We start from the raw sequence: 21,615 nt of genomic DNA, 5'->3' as shown, positions 1-21,615 counted from the left end.
GGCATTCCTAGGAAACCCTAATGTAGGTGCACCCATGTGCCTCATTTGCGGAGCAATGCAGAATTGAGATTTATTTTTATGGAGCAAAAGGGGGCTTGAGTTAGAGCTGGTCTACTCCCATACTTTTAATGGGATCCATTTTGCACCTCCATTATGCACTTTGGTGAAGAAATTTCTACGAGCACGTTGAGCAATGTAATAAAAGCTTTTCACACACACACCTTTGTCCACCTTTGCAGACATTTTTTAATTTTTTTATTAAATGTTCTAGACTCACCGGATAATAAAACCTCCTACCTAGCTTATTCCAAGATACAAGAGTTTCTAGTGTCTAGTATCTTGATCTACTGATAACATTTTTCTTCAGGTTTCAGGTGACTGATTAATTTGTACCCTCTTTCCTAATTCCATAGAGCACGAGTGTAGTAGCCTATAGGACAGTGATGGGCAACTTGATACACTTCGAGGGCCACATGGTACGGCCCACTAATCTTTAAAAGGGCCACACATTATTCTTAATATCAGTTATAAATTAAAACATTACATTTAATCAAAAAAAGAGAAACTTATCTTTAATAACATATCAGCAGGTGTTTTAAATAAGTGCTGCAAACTATAACATACAATTGTGACAATAAAGCAGGAAAGAGCTGAAGGCCGTAGGCGGAGGCTCGGATGGCTGCATGCAGCCTAGGGCCGCCTGTTGCTAATGACTTCTATAAGATGTTCTGCAGGTTGGATTTATAGATGAGACTTACACCAAATACTGCACTACACAAAAACTGCTTTCTGACATCCCTTTTACTAACAAGCACTCGTGTTTCAATTAGAAAAGAAACTATTCACAATGGTATTGGTAGCATGCATACATGTCCACTGCCACCAGTACATAATTTGCCTACGCTATTCACATAGAAGCGTAATTGTTTATCACTTATTTTGGATGTCATGATATGTTGCAATACATGATGACAGAAGTGGACAATGTCATCAGGATTCAGTTAAAATACATTTCCCCAAAGAATCTGAAGACATAAATAAAAACTCTTAAAGTGCATCTGTTGCATGATGTCAATGCTCTAGTGACTTGATAGGCTGCATTTGTGCCCACTGACTCACATACTCATAGGAGTCATATGATAAACTGTGCTGGCAGTTGTGTAAGACCACTTGCCTACTGGCATCAAAAATACTTTTAGTATTGTATTTTACACTTGTTGCGTGTTGCTGTTGCATTGGGTATTTTGTAATAAATATCTCCCTGAAGCTTTTATTAGGCTGCCCCTTAAGAAACAAGTGGTCACACTTGAGTCCACCAGCAAGGTTGACTAACCACTGGCATTGGGAAAATGCCAGTGACACTGCATGTCAAACATGTTTCATACGTGGTGTGGTAACCACCGCATAATGATACTTCCATTAAGAAGCAAACTGACATATTTGAACCTATTGATTCCAATGAGCCTATACAGACATTTGGCTGTAACTTTTTTTGGATGCTACCTGCTCTGAATACTCGGGTTTACTGAAAGTGAACACAAGGGAGTCCTCCACGGCCGCAAGTGCAAGAGATGGTTACCACTGTATTTTAAACATGTTTGATATGTTTAGTCACTGGCAGTTTCCCAAAGCCAGTGGGTAACCAACCCACAGCTGCATGCATTGTTTTACTAATTCTGAATTACATTGCCCAAGCAGCACAATTCTCTGGTGATACATATATCATACTTGCCTACTTTGGGCAAGTTTTTTCCGCGAGGGGGCGTGGCAGGAGGGGCGGGGCACGCCCAAACGTGACATTTTGTGAAAATGCCGGTTTGACGCTGGGGCAGGGTCAAAATGACGGGATTCGCAGTGAATCGCGTCATTTTGTGACGGTACTAGCGGGATGCAGGAAATTTGCCAGCTCTCCCAGGAGTCAGTGAGACTGACCTGAATTTCGGGAGTCTCCCGGACATTCCGGGAGAGTTGGCAAGTATGTATATATATATCTTGGTGAGAAGACAGGCTGTCATGAGTTAATCCTTTGCTTTGAATGTGCGAATACATTGTGCTAGTGTATTAAAGTCAAAATGAGTATGAAACCATAAGGAGAGCAGTTACTCTTTACCCTATGCCGGCTTCTATTCAAGTTATCTGGTGTTAGGAAATGAGTGAATGTGTATCATGAACAGCTTCCACCTTTTGTTGGATTGACTAAATGACAAGAAATTTAATCTTTGTGCAGTTAAACATTTTTTTTCTTTTTTTTTTTCTTTTTGGTTTGAAGTGGTTAATTACTGGCATACTGTTTGCTTTTTTTTCTAGTATGCTATTAAAATAAGGATTCCCTATCATTGTGTCTATTTAATTCTGTTATCAGTAAATGAGTTTAACATATTATTTATGAAGCTAAATGTGAAAACTTTACCAGGTGCATAGCCAAGAAATGCTGGGAAAAGAACAGCCTATGGTTACAAAGGAGTATTTGCATTTGGACATAACTTGGCAGAAAACAACAAAAGTAATGTGAACACAGGATATAGATTTGACTATAGCAAAGGTGTTTGCCTCTAATATTTATGTTAAAAAGTATGTTTTTCTACTATTCTGTTGAAATAATAATATTAAAAATGTACTGAATGGGATTCAGGAACTCATGTCTAGACGTTATTTGTCCAATAGTAAATACATTTAAACCAACAGTTGTTGCACCTCATAAATATTGAGATTGATTTTATATCTTCAAACTTGAAAAAAATGCATATGGTGAAAACCAATGTTTTCTTTTTCTATGCTTGGTTTACTAAGGTGTGGAATCATGTCCAGGTTCAATGGGTGGCCTTATGTGAACTCTATGATATAAATAGTCAGGTTTTAAAATCAGCAAATGAGAGCAAATGCACAAATCTGAATTAAGTGATTGTCTGAAATATTGCTTAGTAAAGCAGTCCTGGTCACCATACTGGAATATTCCATCACGCCCATGGAATTTGTAGTGATTAACAACACATATTAGATTAACTAGTAAAATCATATACTTTGTAAACTTTTTTTGGGAATTGTTAGAATTAAAACATATATGTAACATTAGTCCACTCTTTGGACAGCACAGAAGGTGGTCGTGAGGGGGCACCTGATCAGCATGGGTTCCATGAAAAAAAAAAAAGATTCCCTCACCAAGACCAACGACATGTCTCTTAAACTTCAAAACTTAGGGGTATATTTACTAAACTGCTGGTTTGAAAAAGTGAAGATGTTGCCTATAGCAGCCAATCAGGTTCTAGTTATCATTTATTTAGTACATTCTACAAAATGACAGCTAGAATCTGATTGGTTGCTATAGGCAACTTCTCCACTTTTTCAAACCCGCAGTTTAGTAAATATAGTCCTTAGAGTCCAGACACAAATTCGCCCCTGACCCATCCATTGTAGATGAACTCAACGCGTCTAAAGCCAAACTCGATCTCCTCCTCTCTAACCAGGTTGCTAAACGCCTCAAATGGCTATGTCAAACCTATAATGAGAAAGGGGACAAAGCGGATAAAATCCTTACTAGAACATACAAAAGCATAATTTCGATTCATGATTCTTGTGATCAATTGGTACATAATCCTACAAATATTAGAGCTGTATTTCATAACTACTATAACACTCTTTACAATCTGAACGCTCAGTCTACCACCCCACCAGGCCTGCCCTTTACCAATTTAGTCTCAGATTTTCTCACTAAGTCCCGGCTTCTTAAATTGTCCTGCTGCACTGCAGAACTTCTAAGTGAGGAAATCTCGATTGAAGAGTTTGAGAAAACCATAAAAAAACCCAGAAGAATGGTATATTACCTGGCACTGACGGGTGTACGCCTACATATTATAAGAAATGTTCGGATTTGCTTGTTCCCCACCTGCACTCTTTATTCAATAAAGTTCTCAAAGGGGATATTTTGCCTGCTGAACTGCTAGAGGCCAGGATTGTAGTGATCCCTAAGGAGAGTAAGGACTCTGTAGTAACTGTGCTAGCTACAGGTCTTTATCCCTTAACATTGACAAAACAATTTATGCTAAGATATTGGCTGATAAACGTATTCCTCCCTTCCCTGATTCATTATGACCAGGTGAGCTTTATTCCGGGGCATCAGGCAAGAGATAACACAAGACATGCTATTGATCTTATCCATATAGTAAACTCCAGGAGATCCCCCACTATCATAATCTCCTTAGATGGCGAAAAAGCATTCAACAGAATCTCCTGGAGTTTCATGAGAACTATTCTCGAAGCTTTTGGAATCACTGATAACTTCCTAACTGCCATCCTGCCGTTATACTCTGAATCCTCTGCTGAGGTCTTAATTAATGGTACTCACTCAAACACAGTGTCCATCTGTAATGGCAATTGACAGGGCTGCCCCTAGCCCCCCTGTTATTTGCCCTAGTGATTGAGCCGCTTGTGTCACAGATCAGATCCAATCTTCACAGATGACATATTGCTTTTGGTTATTCAAGATACAGATCTCCCTCCCCAATCTCTATAACATCCTGCAAGCCTATAGTGTTCTTTCTGGTTACAAAATCAATTATACGAAATTGGAGTCCATGCTGCTCCATGTCTCCCCTCAAGATATTGAGATCCTCAAAACTAAATTTAACATTAAAGGGCAGGCTAAAAAGCTCAAATATTTAAGGGTCTTCCTCACGTCCCAGTATGATCTCCTCTTTCAAGAAAACTTCCCGCAACTCTTCTCTGAAATGCAGGCTGACTTGACCTCCTGGACCTGACTTATCTCCTGACTGGGCAGGATTATAGCAGTGAAAATGAATATACCCTAAATGGCTTAAATTTATCAACCTTTGCCTGTAACTGTCCCTCCTACCTTCTCAGTAATATTCAGAAAACCCACTTTTACTTTATCTGGAATAATAGACCCCAAGGATCTCGGCCAACATTCTGAAGAGATCGATTCCTGTAGGTAGCAGGGGTCTCCCTGACATCAAACTCTACTACCTGGCATCATGTTTCTCTCAGATCATTGCCCCATACTCCCCCCAATTTCCGCCTTCTGGCTCAATATCAAATCTGACTCTTTAAACCTGCCTGACCTGACCTCCCTATCGGGCTTCTCTACTAAACGATGATCCCTCACCACCAAATTTTTCTGTTTAATTTGCCACTAAGCTCTGGGTCGTATACCACTTAAAACTGAAACTCCCCTCCCTGGTATACCTTTTGACTCCTGTCTGGCACAACCCCATATTTCTCCCTGGGTCATCATCTGTGAGGTACCGTAGATGAATCCAGAATTACTTCAAAGTTCCTGTTGATTTTTCCAGACAGGATCAATAGCTATCCTTGGCAGAGCTCCATCAGAAATCTCCCTACCAGGTACTCAATTCTTTTGAATTCTTCCAAATACACCATTTCTTGCTATCCTTGTCCCCAATACATATGGTCAACGATCTTACTTCATTTGAAAATATTATTACCCTTTGGCCAAACTTAACACAGTCCTTCCCTCTCCAAAATATCATGAAGCCAATTGGGAAAGGGACCTAGGACCACCCACCCCCCAAACGAGAAGGCATGGGACCTCAACCAAAATTAAGGCCCCGTACAAAATTTATTATCACTGGTACTATACCCCAGCAAGACTCAATAAAATGTTTCCCACCTCCTCACCTGACTGTTGGCATAGTTGTGGTCATGTGGACACCATGGTACATATTTGGTGGGCTTCTTTTTGGGACAAAGTTCACAGACTTGTGAACAGCCTCTTTAAGACCCTGGTGGAAAGGATTCCTGGGTATGTTTGCTGCATCTCCCCCCCCCCCCCCATATAGACAAATTATCTAGGAAGCTGGCAGCACACATCTTGACCATTTTTGACCATTAGTCAAAACTCTCTTAGCTCTGAAATGTAAGAACAGCTCCCCTCCATCTCTATTGGTACATAGAAAGCAGATTTGGCATGTTGCAGCCATGTAGAAGATAACTCACTACCTTCATGACAGAGCCCATGTTTTTACTGAAGTTTGAGTTCCCTGGCAGTTTGCTGAACCCAGTTCTTCGTTTTTCCCCATTTCTGTTCCACCTCAACCCATGTTGACCCATGTGGATTGACCAGTTTCTTATCCTCGAATATTTCTCCCTGATTCTGTCCAGCTATGCCCATGCTGCCCACTGTGAGTTTCTAGACAGACCGCACTTCAAACATCAATACATCCTCAATTGTGTGTGTGAACCCGCCCAATAATGACAGCTCTGAGCTGCACAGCAGTTTACCACTTCAAAGTAATCTACAGAAATAGGTCTATGAGGAATTTGCATAGGGGCAAAAAAACGTGTTAGACATTGTCACTAAATTTCATTAATTTCAGAGCCCTAAGCAGTTTTTATATGCTGCAAAACTTTAGGCTGCTGTTCATCCACACCGAGAGCAGTTTGTTACAACGATCCGTTTCGGTTGAGCAATTTCCTATTGCCACTAACATTGAGTTCCTTATTCACTTATTTTGAGATTGGGATTGAATCGATTTTTGCAGCTTCCGTTGAAGTGCTAAAGTGCTGTGCGGCTCAGCACTGTCATTATAGAGACAAGTTCACACACAACTGGTGATTGGCTGGGTCTTTGAATTTCAGCCTGTCCAGAAACATTTTACTTAACATCAACCACTAAGGGGCATATTTAACAAGTCATGATAGTGCACTATCGTGCACTTACCTTGGAAATCAGGTCCCGATGTGTCCTCCACATATTTAATAAAGGTGCATCGCAGCAGATATCGTGGATATCTGCTGCTTTGCACTCCTCTTCGTTTTTGGGACCAGTCACCATTTAACTGTATGGTGACTGGTCCTGGCTGCTATCTAACAAGTTCCGAAAAAACATTTGAAGCTGGCGTACATTATCATAATTGAAAAAATCCAATGCTGTCAGCTCTGCTCCGAAGAACAGAGCTGGACAGAGCATGTGTGGAGGGATCACATGATCCCTCCCTGTCACTCACCGCTCTCTCTCTGCAACGATAGTTGCAGAGACAGAGCAGGGATCTTTGTGCGCATGTGCAGTTTTTCGAACTGCACATGCGCAATTGAAGGATGAAGAGGAGGGAAGAACACCTGGAGGAGATCCTGAGACAGCGCGTCCCGAAGAGGGGGTAAGTGTGATTTTTTTTGTTATCACAGAAACGGCAGTTTTTCGGAACTGGTGTTTCTGTGATCCGTTTTTAATAAATTTGAGAAATAGTTCAATCCTTATCCATGCGATAAGGATTGATAACTATTTTTCATTTTTGCCGATGATTGATAAATGTGCCCCAAAATCTGCCACGGGATCACAACAATCGTGAGAATGTTTAGCGGCTTTGGCTGGAGAGAGTGCTAATATATGTTGAGACTACTTGCATAGGATATTTTATTAAAAACATGCTGTTGATTCAAGGTACTCGATTTGCTTCTTAAGTGGTGGAACTTCATTTGATCCGACTTATTAACACGGTTATTTCAAATGCGTCTTTACAGTTCATTACTAACATCTTGGGACTCGTTGTTTCCATGACTTTAATTGTGGTGATATAAGGCTTTACATCAATCAGAGACACCCCTAAGGAACACCTGCTCTACGAAATATATTGTTTGATGTGGCAAATACATTCTTCATTTGATATTAGCAGCTTCTTTCGATTGTATAAAGCAATTGTTTTAAATGATTACATGTTGATTTTTGCCTATTATCATTACCAGTTGATTATCTTATCAATAACTTATGAGCTCATTTAGTATATTTATATATCTATATTTTTTGAATTTAGGATTTAATAAATTTCTTTATTTTTTTAAACGGTGCTTTATATTTTCTTTACCAGTATATGAAGACACACAACAACTTTCATGTTTAACAGATAGCTCTGATTTAATTAATAACCTTACTGTATATTAAGTAGCACAATGCATCATATAAGTATTATGTTGAAACACTAATATAATGTGTTATATAATTGTGAGGTGTACCCATTATGTTATCTGAATTCCCAATACATTATCCCATAGTACAAGGTTTGGAAATCACTGGCACAACAATTGTGGCTCAGTTACAGCCTATTAAGTTTTTAAATTCTAAAAAAAGATTTAGTACAAAAAGTTGTCTGTCCTGTAATTGGTTGTACACTAATCAGAACTTAATTTCGGTCATCTTTATGACCAAAAATACAGTTTGAGAGTAAAGGTTGTACTAGATATGCTTAATCACAAAAGATGAATTTTGCTGCCACCTATTCATTCAAGATTAACTTTGGGCCACGGAATCAGTGCCCGTCAATTCATCATACCCAATGCTAAAAGAAATTAATATAAGATAAAATTTAAGTTTGGTATTTGTTTATGGCTGACACAACATACACAACATTGCAACCCATTTTTGGTCAGAATCCAGAGTTTAAGAAATTGACATAAACCAAATCTTTTATTTACTGGTCAAGCTAACTGTATACTTAGATTATGCTGACAGAATCCAGCATGTACCACATCTACTGAGAAACAGTAGATGTCCAATAGTATTGTTGATTTGTTTCACTGTAGTACTTTGAAAAATGTACAATTTTACATTGATGCATTTCTGCATATCGTATTTCCTGCAATCTGAGGGTTTTTCCTTGCTCTGAGCACTGGTGACATCTATTAAAGGTAGTCTGCAAATAATTTGCAGTGGTAATTTCCACATTCTTTAACTTTTCACTTAAAAACGTGTCAGACACTAATATAAGTATATGCACCACTATTCCATTGCTGACCTTATTTGACTTATTTTTTTCCCTTTAGAATTTGAGGCAAAATATGAAATATTAAGTGTTGCAAAGTGATCTATTTGTTACTTATGTAGTAAAATATTAACAGAATGGAAATTGAAGCCTGAATGTCATGCAAGGGAATGTTACCTATTTTCCTCCTATTTTGAAGTACTGTTGGTTGCATGAAAGTGCATAACTGACATATCCACATACCATTGTAAATAATTCATCACAGCAATAGTACAAAGGAGAAAGTCTAGTTTTACCTGTTTATAAGGAACAACTGCCTGCCTCATTATCCTTAATGAAATATTCATGTTGCCTTTTACACATACTCCAAATAGTTGCATCATACTGCACATAATTTGTTACACAATAACACATTTTCTGTTTCAGTGCATATTTTATGTAAGATGTGTTTGCTTTAAAGGGCTACTAAACCTAAAATAAAAGTTCCTCCAATATGAGACTGTAATCACAAATGTTTAAGCCTCTCACCTCGCTGCAAGTTATTGTCTTTTGTTATCATATACTTTAGGCATTGAAGGCATTTCCCTGCAGAGTTTTTCATAAAGTTTATTTTCAGGAAGGATGGTGTGCATACTTTTATATCAATCTACTATAGTTTCAGAAGCATCTAAAACTTGCCTACATGCATGATTTGCACGCCAGTTCAAATTACAGGTGTCACTGACATTCTAAGTAAAAAGAAGTTAACATAACAATCTGCAGGGTACAAACATAAACATGGCATTCTGCACATTCTAACTTAAACTAGCTAATTATTTGTTGAATTTAAGAAATTGAAAGAGAATAAAACAGTGTGGCAAAAGTTTTGACACCCTCTAAGCCACTGCTTATTAATACCTCCTTTGGCAGAAATTGCAACGTCTAAATGGTTCTTGTAACCAGCTAAAAATCTTCTTATTCTTACTTTAGGTACTTTTTCCACCCGTTCTTGCAGAATGCGATATGCAGAAATAGCAAAATAAAAATTCAATAAAAAATATTTATTGAATGCAGATAAATAAAGTAATATAATTAAATAACATTATAAAATTAAATAAAATTTAATAAAATTAAAATAACATAATAAAAATAACAAAACATAAGTCGACAATAAATCCAGTTTGTAAGCAAAAACAAAATGTGTAAACAGGAACAGATTTTATCAAGAAAAGAGGGGGGACAAGGGTTGACTTGGGGTCATAATGGGGCAATAGCAGGGGGGTGAATGCTGCACTGATGAGGGCTAGAATGCAGAGAAATTGAGCAGGGTCTCAGTAAGACAAAGGTCAGTTCCTGGATTAGAGGTTGAGGAGTGACTGACCATGAAAGGAAGTCCTAGACGCCCACACCTTGTGAAAAGATGCAGAGTAGTTTCTCAGGGTACTTGTTGTGAGCTCCATTTAATCAGTGTACACACCCGTTTGCAGACCAAGATGATGGCAGGGGATGATGTTTTTTCCATGAAGCTGCTATTTGACAAGTAGCTTCACTCATGATGTATCTGAGCACTTTGAGGTAGTGTTTGAGAAAGTGTATGATAGTGAAAGGAAGCAGGATATGTTTAGGGTCATGCCGAATACTCTTGTTCATGTTTGAGATTTCCCCACAGATGTTCAATAATATTCAAGTCTGGGGATTGTAAATGCCATTCCTTAATCTTTCTTTCCTGTACGTCACTGGTGCTCACAGAAATATTTCAAGAGCCACTAATAGGTACTAACAAAATACAAGTAGGCTGCTACCCAATTGAATTACGAGTGCATAAATTAACTACAAACAAGGTTTATAAAAAAAAATATATTATAACTATTTTGTTAGTACTACTTTTTAACAAAATGTAGCATTTTTCTGCTGACCCTGTGGATTCACACTCTGGTCTTGTGCTGCTTAGGCAGGAGTGAGGAAATATGAACACACTTCCTTTCTGAGCACCGCATTCTGGGGCAGTCTGACTGACATGAGCACTCTGAGGAGACTCTTCTGCAGTCAGATTAGCCTCATGCATTTAAGACATAAGGCTAATAACTTTTTGAGGGTCCGCAATAATGACTGCATAGTTAGTACTGCTGCTGTTAGTGCATCATGGGTGATTTGGAGGTATGTTTTTTATTGTTGTCCGGCTGAACCTTTTTTTTAGCTTTAATTTCTTCAATAATCCAGGGACATCATCTGATATTTAATTAAATCCATTTTACCTTATGACCAGACAATATTTGCTATGCCAATGGCTGCCACACAAGAGAGCATAATAAGAGAGCATAATAGAGCCACCCAGATTCTAAATTGTTGTCTAAGTGTTCTATTCTCCCAATACTTTATCTCTTTTCTCAAGATGCATCTTTTAGAGTTGTAGCCAAAATATTTCATTTCACCAGCCCACAGCACTGTGTTTTGAAAAATTTCTGGCTTCTCTATTGTTTTGAATATATCAGACGTTGACATTGTGATATGGTTGTAGAAAAGGTTTCACTTTTTGATCTTTTTTCAGTCTCTTAAATTTGGCCTATACATAGTATTTGTGTATTAAATGTACAGAAATTTGTCATGTTTAAGTATGTATACCATAGGACTTCTGTTCTGTTAGAGGTTATGCAGTTTCACTGCTCTGTCTCCAATGGACCATTCACACAGGATACAACATTGAGTGAAATTACCTACCATGACAGCTCACGCACACCCACGTTACCTTAGTACACTGCCATTACCAGGAGTCAATTTAAGGTAAATACCTAATGGTGCTTTCCAGCTCATCACCAAACAAGTATCTTGTCCAGCAAGTAAAGGGTTAAACCTACTTAGCATTCTCTAACTACGTAGTTTGACTTTAAACAACAACAAGACACTTTGTAATATTTTAATTGATAAAAACAAGCTTCGTCCATTGACCCCTGACAGGCTCTGAGTGGACAGTCCGTTCAAAGAAAGTAGCGATGGTCCTTATGATCTGGAAATGGGTGTATAAAGGGTGTAAATATTACCCAACTGCAGGGACACATGTGAGATACTGTAAATGTTTTACTTTCTATAATAGTATCCAACTTCTGGGAAAACAGGATAATATTTGCACATGGAAGGGGCTGCCCAGTAGTCAGGACACAAACCACACTGCTCACATCTGAGCCATAAATGATGCAGCTTATTTGGGTCTCTGTTCTTTTGAATATAATAGCGTAATAGAAGTCCATTCAGCTTACACCACATTGTTCTACTTAGGGTTTATAATCAGATTTTTTCAGTACTGCTAATTATGTCTTTTACAAGTCACTAAAGGCTTGAGATTACTGCACTGCATGTGGATAGCAGCTCACTTTTTAAGAGGCAGTTTGTTTGATTCTTCTTGCCCAACAGTATCTTGCGAACAAATTGTTAAAATGGTCAAAAAGCACCTATTGTGCTCATATTTGTTTTTTTTTTTTTTAAAATCCAGCTCACTGGTGTCAAATTTTAAAAATGTTCCTTTTTGTAAAGCCAGCATAACTGGTACTGAGAGCAACAACTGCATATAAACACCTCAAAACAAACTTGATTTAATTTGTGGTTTTCACATTAAATACTAATTTTTTTGGTTGTTTCTTTAGTTTATATTGTAACAGTTGTACAATTTTTTATTTTGTTTTCTCATTTGTAAAACTAAAAAAGTAAAAAAAAACACTTAAGTTTATTCTGTACTTGTGACAATACAATTCAATTTGTCATAAAGAAAATGCTATTTATTACAGTATTTTACAAGCCTGGTTATTGAATCCATCACATCTCCCCATGTTTGTTAATAAAAGAAAACCACGTCACCTTATATAACACAACTATTTCTCGGTTCTTGCCTGTTTCCATTGCCACAGTATGAGAGGATTCTCAGCTGTATCAGATGTTTAGGACAGAGGTCAGTTGTATTTGTAAGGGCCTGGGAAACTACAGCTGAGTGCAAGCATGGCTTTGAGTGACAGATGTAAAATTTAAACACAACCAGGACAAGCAAACCATGTTTATCTTAATTTCAAAACAGCTGTTAATTAGTTTGTTTTGCCAAACTCTAAATTTGTGTTGTACTTCCAGAAATAGCAAATGGAGCTGAACATTTTACTCCAGATCTATTTTTGTGGTTACGTCTGAACAATAACTCAACCTCTTTAATCTCTATTAAAACTGAGGACCTAAAAATAGCAATCATCTGAGGAAATGACATGTGGTCACAGTGTGTTATGAGCAGTTAACACAAACAGGTTTCCTGTTAGTAGTTAGATTTATCATGTTGATATTAAAAAAATGTATTTTGCTTGGGCTGATTATCTATCTCATATATGTATCACTATCTCATATATTTATCTCTGTCTTTCTATCTATCTATCTATCTATCTATCTATCTATCTCATATATTTATCTCTATCTATCTCATATATTTATCTCTATCAATATATCTTCCTCATATATTTATCTCTGTCTATCTATCAATCTCATATAGTTATCTCAATCTATCTATCACATATATTTATATTCATCTGCCTGTCATATAGTTATATCGATCTATCGATCTATCGATCTAATATAGTTATCTCAATCTATCTGTCCCATATATTTATATCTATCTAAGTCATATAGTTATATCTATCTAAGTCATATAGTTATATCTATCTATCTATCTATCTATCTATCTATCTATCTATCTATCTATTAATTACCATCTTCATGACTATGTATATAAATGACATGTTATACTGTACATACACACAAGTTCATGTTAGAATCTTTCATTTTTGTTAGTCTAGTCAGGGTCCTTTCAAATCAACAATATACCTAGCTAATCTCTGTTTGTTTTTTTGTTTGTTTGTTTTGTCCATTTTAGAATAACAAAGCCTTTAACGTTTGCTGACTGTGTGGGGAATGAGCTACCTTTAGGATGGGAAATTGTTTACGATCAACAAATCGGTGTATATTATATGGACCACATAAATCGTAAGTTTTCTTAAAGTTTTGGTGTGTTCAACCATACTTCATTTTTGTATGCAGAATGGTTGGCCTTTATAAGACATGTCATTGTATATTTCTTTTGTCTTGGAGAGTGCTGATCTTCTTGCAATTATTTTGTAATCATTTCATCACATCATTTTTATAACAATTGTGGATCTACATGAAGGCATAGGGATACCTATATAAATTATACTGTCTTTGTGGACGTAGTATTGCATTTTTCTTTTTGTAATTATTGAGTTTGTTATGAGACTCTATCTTTCCTAATTCCATTATTCCATTATTATTAAAATTGTCATTTTATTGACTTGTATTTTAGCCTATATACTATAATTTTATCCCACCTAAGTTAGAATGTTTCTAATCTTATAACATATTATACAAACTACCTAAAGTACCTAAGATATTATGGATACAATTAATAATATAAAAGGTAATGTCTTGTTCCAGACATGGGGCCTGATTCATTAAGGATCTTAACTTGAGAAACTTCTTATTTCAGTCTCCTGGACAAAACCATGTTACAATGCAAGGGGTGCAAATTAGAATTTTGTTTTGCACATAAGTTAAATACTGACTGTTTTTTTTTATGTAGCACACAAATACTTAATAGCTTATTTGTACACTGAAATTTAAAGTTGATATTTATGTGCTACATGAAAAAACAGACAGTATTTAACTTATGTGCAAAACAAAATCCTAATTTGCACCCCTTGCATTGTAACATGGTTTTGTCCAGGATACTGAAATTAGAAGTTTCTCAAGTTAAGATCCTTAATGAATCAGGCCCCTGGTGTTCTGATTAAAATGAAAATTCTGCTGCTTGGGATTAAGAACAAACCTATTTAAACAAACCATTGCGTGCTATGTCTATTTTTTATTTCTTGTATAAAATGTAACTTCTCATTTGCTACAAGGCAAATTGCACAGAATTCGTTGAGCCAAAGGCCTGGATCAAAATGTAGAGGGCACACTTCCTACATCCAGTCTGGACACTGATCTCAAAAACATGCATTTAGTGGTCCTCTATCCAGCAGATCAGATTGTATGAGAGATCAAATGTGATCAGATAATATTTTGATCAATGACAAAAGTCATTTGGAGGCTCACACATACAAATATGGGCGACAGGAAACACAATGAACATGCTAATATTGGAAAACATTGGACACATACATTCCTAGCAATAATTTTGCTCAGCCTGTTTTTTCTCATGTTTTCCTGTTTCTTGTAGAACTCACACAAATAGAGGACCCTCGAGAGCAATGGAGACGAGAACAAGAGAGGATGCTAAAAGAATATTTGGTTGTAGCCCAGGAGGCTCTTAATGCCAAAAAAGAGATTTATCAAATCAAGCAGCAACGTTTTGAATTGGCACAGGAAGAATACCAGCAACTGCATGAACTCTGTGAGGAAGACAGTCGTTCCCATGCCAGCTGTAAGTAGATAGATGGGGGGTTTTATAGGTTTTGCAAAAACTTTTCATCAGCATTGTTCTTTTAATATATCCAGAGATTATTTTACCACAGAATGATAAAATATATACTACATTAACGACATTTGAATGCATTTTATGAAATTTTTTTGTAAAAATACAATGTGGTGCTTGCGTTAAGTTTGTCATTGGCCGATTAGATGAGCCTGAGATGGGAAGGCTGGTGAAAGCCATCACCATGTTTCACTGTCTGATAGTAAACAGGCACCAGACTAGTGTGACAATTTATCAGGCAAGATCTCCTACTCATTTTATGATTGTAATAATGCAACAAAACCTTAAAGACTTTCATATAATGTATGAATCCTAAAAATAATTCAGGCAAACTTTAGATATTTTTATATGTTATTATTTTCATGTACTGTGCTACAAGTGACACTAATGGGGGGAATTCCCATCAGCGTGAGGTGTCTCGCGGACATTCCGGAGGCACTTTGCCCTTTTATTTTTACTGAAATATCTGCTCATTTTTCCTTGCACCCCATAGAGGTGCAAGGAAAGCTCAGCGTATATATTTACTGTAGTGATGGTAAAACTGCGCAGTTCCTTAGAACATCACAGTTAGTTGAACCCCCCACCCCAAGAGGGAAACTAAATTCAGTGTGAGGATGCGCATATTCTGCCATTTACTGTATGAAGTCTCTGCTCATTTTTTGCTCATCTCTGTGAGTCATGAGGAAAAAATGAGAAGAGATTCCAGGCAGAACATGGAGGTGATGTGTCACCGCGGACTGTTCCGGAGACACACTGCAATAAATTGTATCTCCCCTTAGTAGATTGGTTTCCACATTCAGAGATATAAATAAGAAAGCTTAGATTGCACTTTAATTACAATTAAGCACAAAGTTGTGTATATATGTCATAAAAATAGCAAAGTAGTTTGAGATTTTGAACACCATTCAAAAAGGTTATCTAGTATAACATTATGCTAGTCCTGAACATAGATTGTTACAGGTTTGCTTATGTTTAAGTTATTACTGACAATCTTTACAATTGGTGTCTGAAGAATAGACTGACATTGAGTGACATTGTACTCGTGTTAAGGTATTATGAACTAGTATTCTTTGTCGGACATGCAGTCATGGCCAAAAGTTTTGAGAATGACACAAATATCATTTTTCATAACCTGCTGCCTCCAGAATGTCATGCAGAGTGATCAGATGAATTGCAATTCATTTCAAATTCCCTCTTTGCCGTGACAATGAGCTTTATCCCAAAAAAACAACATTTCTACTGCATTTCAGCCCTGCTACAAAAGGATCAACTGACATCAGGTCAGTGATTCTCTCGTTAACACAGGTGAGAGTGTTGACGAGGGCAAGGCTGGAGATCACTCTGTCATGCTGATTGACTTAGAATAACAGACTGGAAGCTTTAAAAGGAGGGTGGTGCTTGAAATCATTGTTCTTCCTCTGTTAACCATGGTTACCTGCAAGGAAACATGTGCAATCATCATTGCTTTGCACAGAAAGGGCTTCACAGGCAAGGATACTCACAGTGAGGCGAAGACTTTTAGAGGATAGCCTGGTGTCAAGAAGGCCAGCAAAGAAGCCACTTCTTTCCAGGAAAAACATCAGGGACAGACTGATATTCTGCAAAAGGTGCAGGGATTGGACTGCTGAGGACTGGGGTAAAGTCATTTTCAATCATGAATCCCCTTTCAAATTGTTTGGGGCATCTGGAAAAACGCTTGTCTGGAGAAGGAAAGGTGAGCGCTACCATCAATCCTGTGTCATGCCAACAGTAAAGTATCCTGAGACCACTCCCTTGGCTTCTCAGCCAAGGGAGTGGACTCAGTCACAATTTTGTCTACGAACACAGCCATGAATAAAGAATGGTACCAAAACATCCTCCAAAAGCAACTTCTCCCAACCATCCAAGAAAAGTTTGGTGAGGAACAATGCCTTTTCCAGCATGATGGAGCACCTTGCCATAAGGCAAAAGTGATAACTAAGTGGCTCGGGTATAAAAACATCGACATTTGGGGTCAATGGCCAGGAAACTCCCCAGACCTTAATCCCATTGAGAATTTGTGGTCAATCCTCAAGAGGCGGGTGGACAAACAAAAACCGACACTTTATGACAAACTCCAAGCATTGATTATGCAAAAATGGGCGTCCATCAGTCAGGCGAATTGCAGAGGTCTTCAAAATGAAGGGTCAACACTTGAAATATTCACTCTTTGCATAAACTTAATATAATTGTCAACAAAATTCTTTGACACTTATGAAATGCTTGTAATTTCACCTCAGTATACAATAGATAGCAACATCTGACAAAAAGGTCTAAAAACACTGAAGCAGCAAATATTGTGAAAACCAATGCTTGTGTCATTCTCAAAACTTTTGGTCATGACTGTACAATACAAACAATGTTTATGGATAATCTTCTTACAAACAACAATTGGTGCTTACGTAAAACTGCACCTCTCAAACCTGGGTAAAGTTTGTATTTTCTCCCCGTGTTTGCATGGGTTTCCTCCGGGGTGCTCCGATTTCCTCCAACACTCCAAAAACATACTAGTAGGTTAATTGGCTGATATTAAATTTACCATAGTCTCTCTTGGTCTGTGTATGTGTGTGCGTATGTTATGGAATTTAGACTGTGAGCTCCAATGGGGCAGGGACTAAAGTGAGTGAGTTCTCTGTACAGCACTGCAGAATTAGTGGCGCTATATAAATAGCTGCTGATGTTGATGCATACATCAGAAGTTGCACATGTGTATTTAATATGTGATGTGCACTAGTAATAAAATAATTTAAAATAAAAAAACAAACAATAATTTAAAATAGGACCAGTTTACCCCTTTCCATAATCCTCTATCCCTATCTTTGGACAGCCTTAGCTGGTTTCCACTATAACAGGGAGACCATGAGCTGGTAGTCTCTTAGAGGCAGACCTTGAAGAGGCTACCAACAACACACTGAAAAGTGCTGTGGCTTTTCTTGACCCCAAGTTACAGAAGCCAGGGTAATTAAAAACATTGGGACCCCTAGGTGAGTAGTTACATAGGCTACTATGTTTCTCATTTGTCTGACTACAATGCAAATAGTGAAACCTCAAGCGCCTAGGTGTTCTTACATAATAAATACGTGACAAAAATAAATAAATAATACTTATATTCAATGGTATTCAGATTGTTCTTGTACGAAGTCACTCCTCATGTGAATAATCATGTGAAATAAAACAAATAACAAAAACATAGCGTGATACTGTATACATAAATTGTAAACAAAATATATAAACAAAAATCAAAATAAACAAATGTGATGAATCTTCTTAAGTCTCTTCTCCCTTAGACCCCTTCAGGTAGTGCACTTACAGGGACAAAACTAAATATATACTTTAAGAATATGTGGTAAACATTCTTCCAAATGTGTCTCTTCACAGCATGAAATACTTTTTCAGGATTTTCCCATCCCTTTTGTGTATATACTCACAAGATATTTGTGATATAGTGAGCGTTGTATGTATATCTTTATAGTTTTCTTTTATAGTAGATGATGTTCTCCAATCATGACATCAAAATTGTCCAAAGGGTATTCCAATAAAAAAAAAGTATCTTTAATTGTACATGAAAATTGCAAAGATAATAAAATGTGATACATAAAAAATAATATAATAAATATACAAAAGTGGACTTCTTGGGTACAAAAATCAGATGGGTTCCTACCAGATAATATTAGGTGTTACGCAGGGTACAAATCATTGCAAATCTCGGGATATTTACATCATTGCTTCCTCTGAATATGATATCCTGGTAGTTGATTCTTGTGTCACTCCATCAGTTCACAGGCCTTTCTAACCAACGCGTTTCAACCTTCTAGGTCTTTTTCAAGAAAAAGACCTAGAAGGTTGAAACGCGTCCATCTTAGACAAGCATTTTACGCACATACAGAAGTCTGCAATCTCTTTTAAACCCTTCAGTGCTAAAGATGAGTGGGACTCGTACTTCACACAGGTTGCAAATAATTAAAATATATATTTACTTGTTCTCAACAGCAAATTCTTTTTGGTGGTGGACTGGGAAGGGACAGGGCTTAATGATGACTTTGTGCCACCACGTGATAATGTCATAAACCCCTGTCTCCTAGCCCAAAGTCTGCAGAAAATAATGAAGAGTCATGGGATGGGGAGACGACACTAAAAGCTCCACTTTCAAATGAGGTGACTCCTTAATAGAGATTGTCTGGTGATCACGTGTGATCACTAGACAATACCCCACTACAATACAGAAATAATTAAGTCATATTTGCTTAAAAAAAATCATGGGTGCCCTCAGTTGAAAGAGGGGATTCTCTTTTCAAAATGGTGTGTCTTGTTGGGCTACCTTTATAGCTCCTACAAATTTTGATGCATTTCAGGCAAGGCCGTAGAAAATATCAAAATTTGATGCCAAAGGAAGTACCACTAGAATTTTAGACGGTGTTTAGAAAAATACACAAATTTGGTTTCAGTCATTTTCTTGGAATTTCAATAAAAAAAACACTTTTTGGCAATTTCAGGTCGATGTTTTTGCTATGACAAAAGGTATAAACAAACTAAAGGTATTTTCTGAAAACGCAAAGTCTTCTGAAATAAAAGATGGTATAATTTGTGTGCGCTCAAACAAGTTACTAATAATGATGCTGGAATATGATCAGCCTAAAAAGTGCCTCAGAGATGAAGGGCCTGATTCATTAAGGAAAATAAAGCAAAAAAAGGATAACTTTGCACTTTGGCAAAATCATGTTGTATTGGAGGGGGAGCAAAATGTAAAATGTGGGGACAGATTTATAGTTGGGTTAGGGCACGTCCTAGATCATCTTTAAATTTCAGTGTTAAAATAAAGCTATCAAGTATTTGTGTGCTACATGAAAACACAGCCAGTATTTAACTTATGTGCAAAATAATGAACAAATTTGCACCCCTTGCATTGTAACATGGTGTGACCAGGAGAAAATGTACTTATTTTTTTGCCTTACTCTCCTTAACGAATCAGGCCCGAAAACTTTACACACAATTGTAATGATAGTGTTCCTTTATGTTTCTAATTGTAATATTGTTGTAATGTCCATTTTGCCATTGCTAACTTGATTCTTAAGTCTTTATTATATAAACATATTTTAGTCGCCTTCCACTCTTTAGATAAGAATGTCATCTGACTCTGGCCAATGTGTGTAGGCCAAACATAAGACAAAGCCATTCTTTATATAAACGACTGCATCCCACATATTTGGCATCACTGCTCTGCGTGAACTGGCTATGGCGCATACATAACTAAAAAGGTTAATACTTTTTTGTGTTTAAAAAAAATCTTTGTTTTCAAACAAATCAATCACATACCAGTTGCTGCCTTCCTGGTATCAGCCGATTTACGCACAAGGAAAGAATCATCATTTAATAAATAACAGAAATATGTTGTTTGGCTTATTTTGGTGTCTTTGTGGGGATTTTCCTCTTACTGAATCACAGCCACCCACAGATTACACATATTACAGTTGCTTTGTGTTTTATATGAATGAACACTATCCATGCATGAAATTATCAAGGAACATTATGTCATGGGATAATTTTAAGTACTTGCAAAAGTTATGAATTTGTCATCACTGTATATACTATTTCAAAAAGGACTATCAGATAGCAGTGTCAGCAAAAGGAAGTTACACTTCTACCAAGAAAAATAGTTTAGTGATGTGATAAATGAATTGAGTTTCATAAATTCATTGTTTGTCTATACCGTATGATGTATTAGTTTTGGTTTCCAAGCCTCTTTTGGAGGCGTAGTCGCTAATATGGACCTAAAATACCTCCGTTAATCGGCTATAGGTTTGAAAAAGTAAAGATGTTGCCTATAGCACCCAATCAGATTCTAGCTAACATTTTGTGGAATGTACTAAATGATAACTAGAATCCGATTGGTTGCTATTGGCAACATCTCCACTTTTTCAAACCCGCAGCTTCATCAATTTACCTCTGTGTGTTTTTACGCTTAGTTCTTCTGATGCGTGTTCAGCGGCTACACAGTTACTAGGTATACTGTCATACCAAGTAGACAGCTGCTAGCAAGTATGTTGGTGGGTAGTGCTGGCCGTTCAACAATGAGAGTGTCAGGAGGTCTTCACATTAATGGCTGGAACTATCCACCAATCAGAGTGCTTAAAGCTGCCTATTGGATATAGTGGCATGCTAGCACAGCAGCATGCTGGGAGACAGAGTAGGACCTATGAAGGTGTAAATTTTTAATTCACCATCAACGATCTGGGGTCTGAATATGTCACCAATAGAGATGGGGTGGAGGGGTATCTGCATTATAAAGTTGTTAGAGATCAGAGGTCTGAATAGTAAAGTCACCATAGCTCTGTGGTCTGTATGGTAAAGCCACCAGAGATTGAGAGGCATGGAGGG

General features: G+C 37.2%; 1 protein-coding gene across 4 annotated transcripts in view; it reads left to right on the top strand.

The window, feature by feature from the left end:
• Positions 1-21,615, top strand: part of WWC3 (WWC family member 3) — a 145,083-nt gene that overhangs the window by 63,148 nt on the left and 60,320 nt on the right. For all 4 annotated transcript variants that reach the window (XM_075196457.1, XM_075196456.1, XM_075196459.1 and 1 more), the window contains exons 2-3: positions 13,609-13,718; positions 14,968-15,171. In XM_075196457.1, coding sequence (XP_075052558.1) covers positions 13,609-13,718; positions 14,968-15,171 — 314 coding nt within the window. The remainder of the gene's footprint in view (positions 1-13,608; positions 13,719-14,967; positions 15,172-21,615) is intronic.

This window comes from Mixophyes fleayi, chromosome 2 (genome assembly GCF_038048845.1).
Source record: "Mixophyes fleayi isolate aMixFle1 chromosome 2, aMixFle1.hap1, whole genome shotgun sequence".
Taxonomy (NCBI): Eukaryota; Metazoa; Chordata; class Amphibia; order Anura; family Limnodynastidae; genus Mixophyes; species Mixophyes fleayi.
Note: the sequence above shows the minus strand (reverse complement) of the source record. Positions and strands in the feature narration are given on the sequence as shown.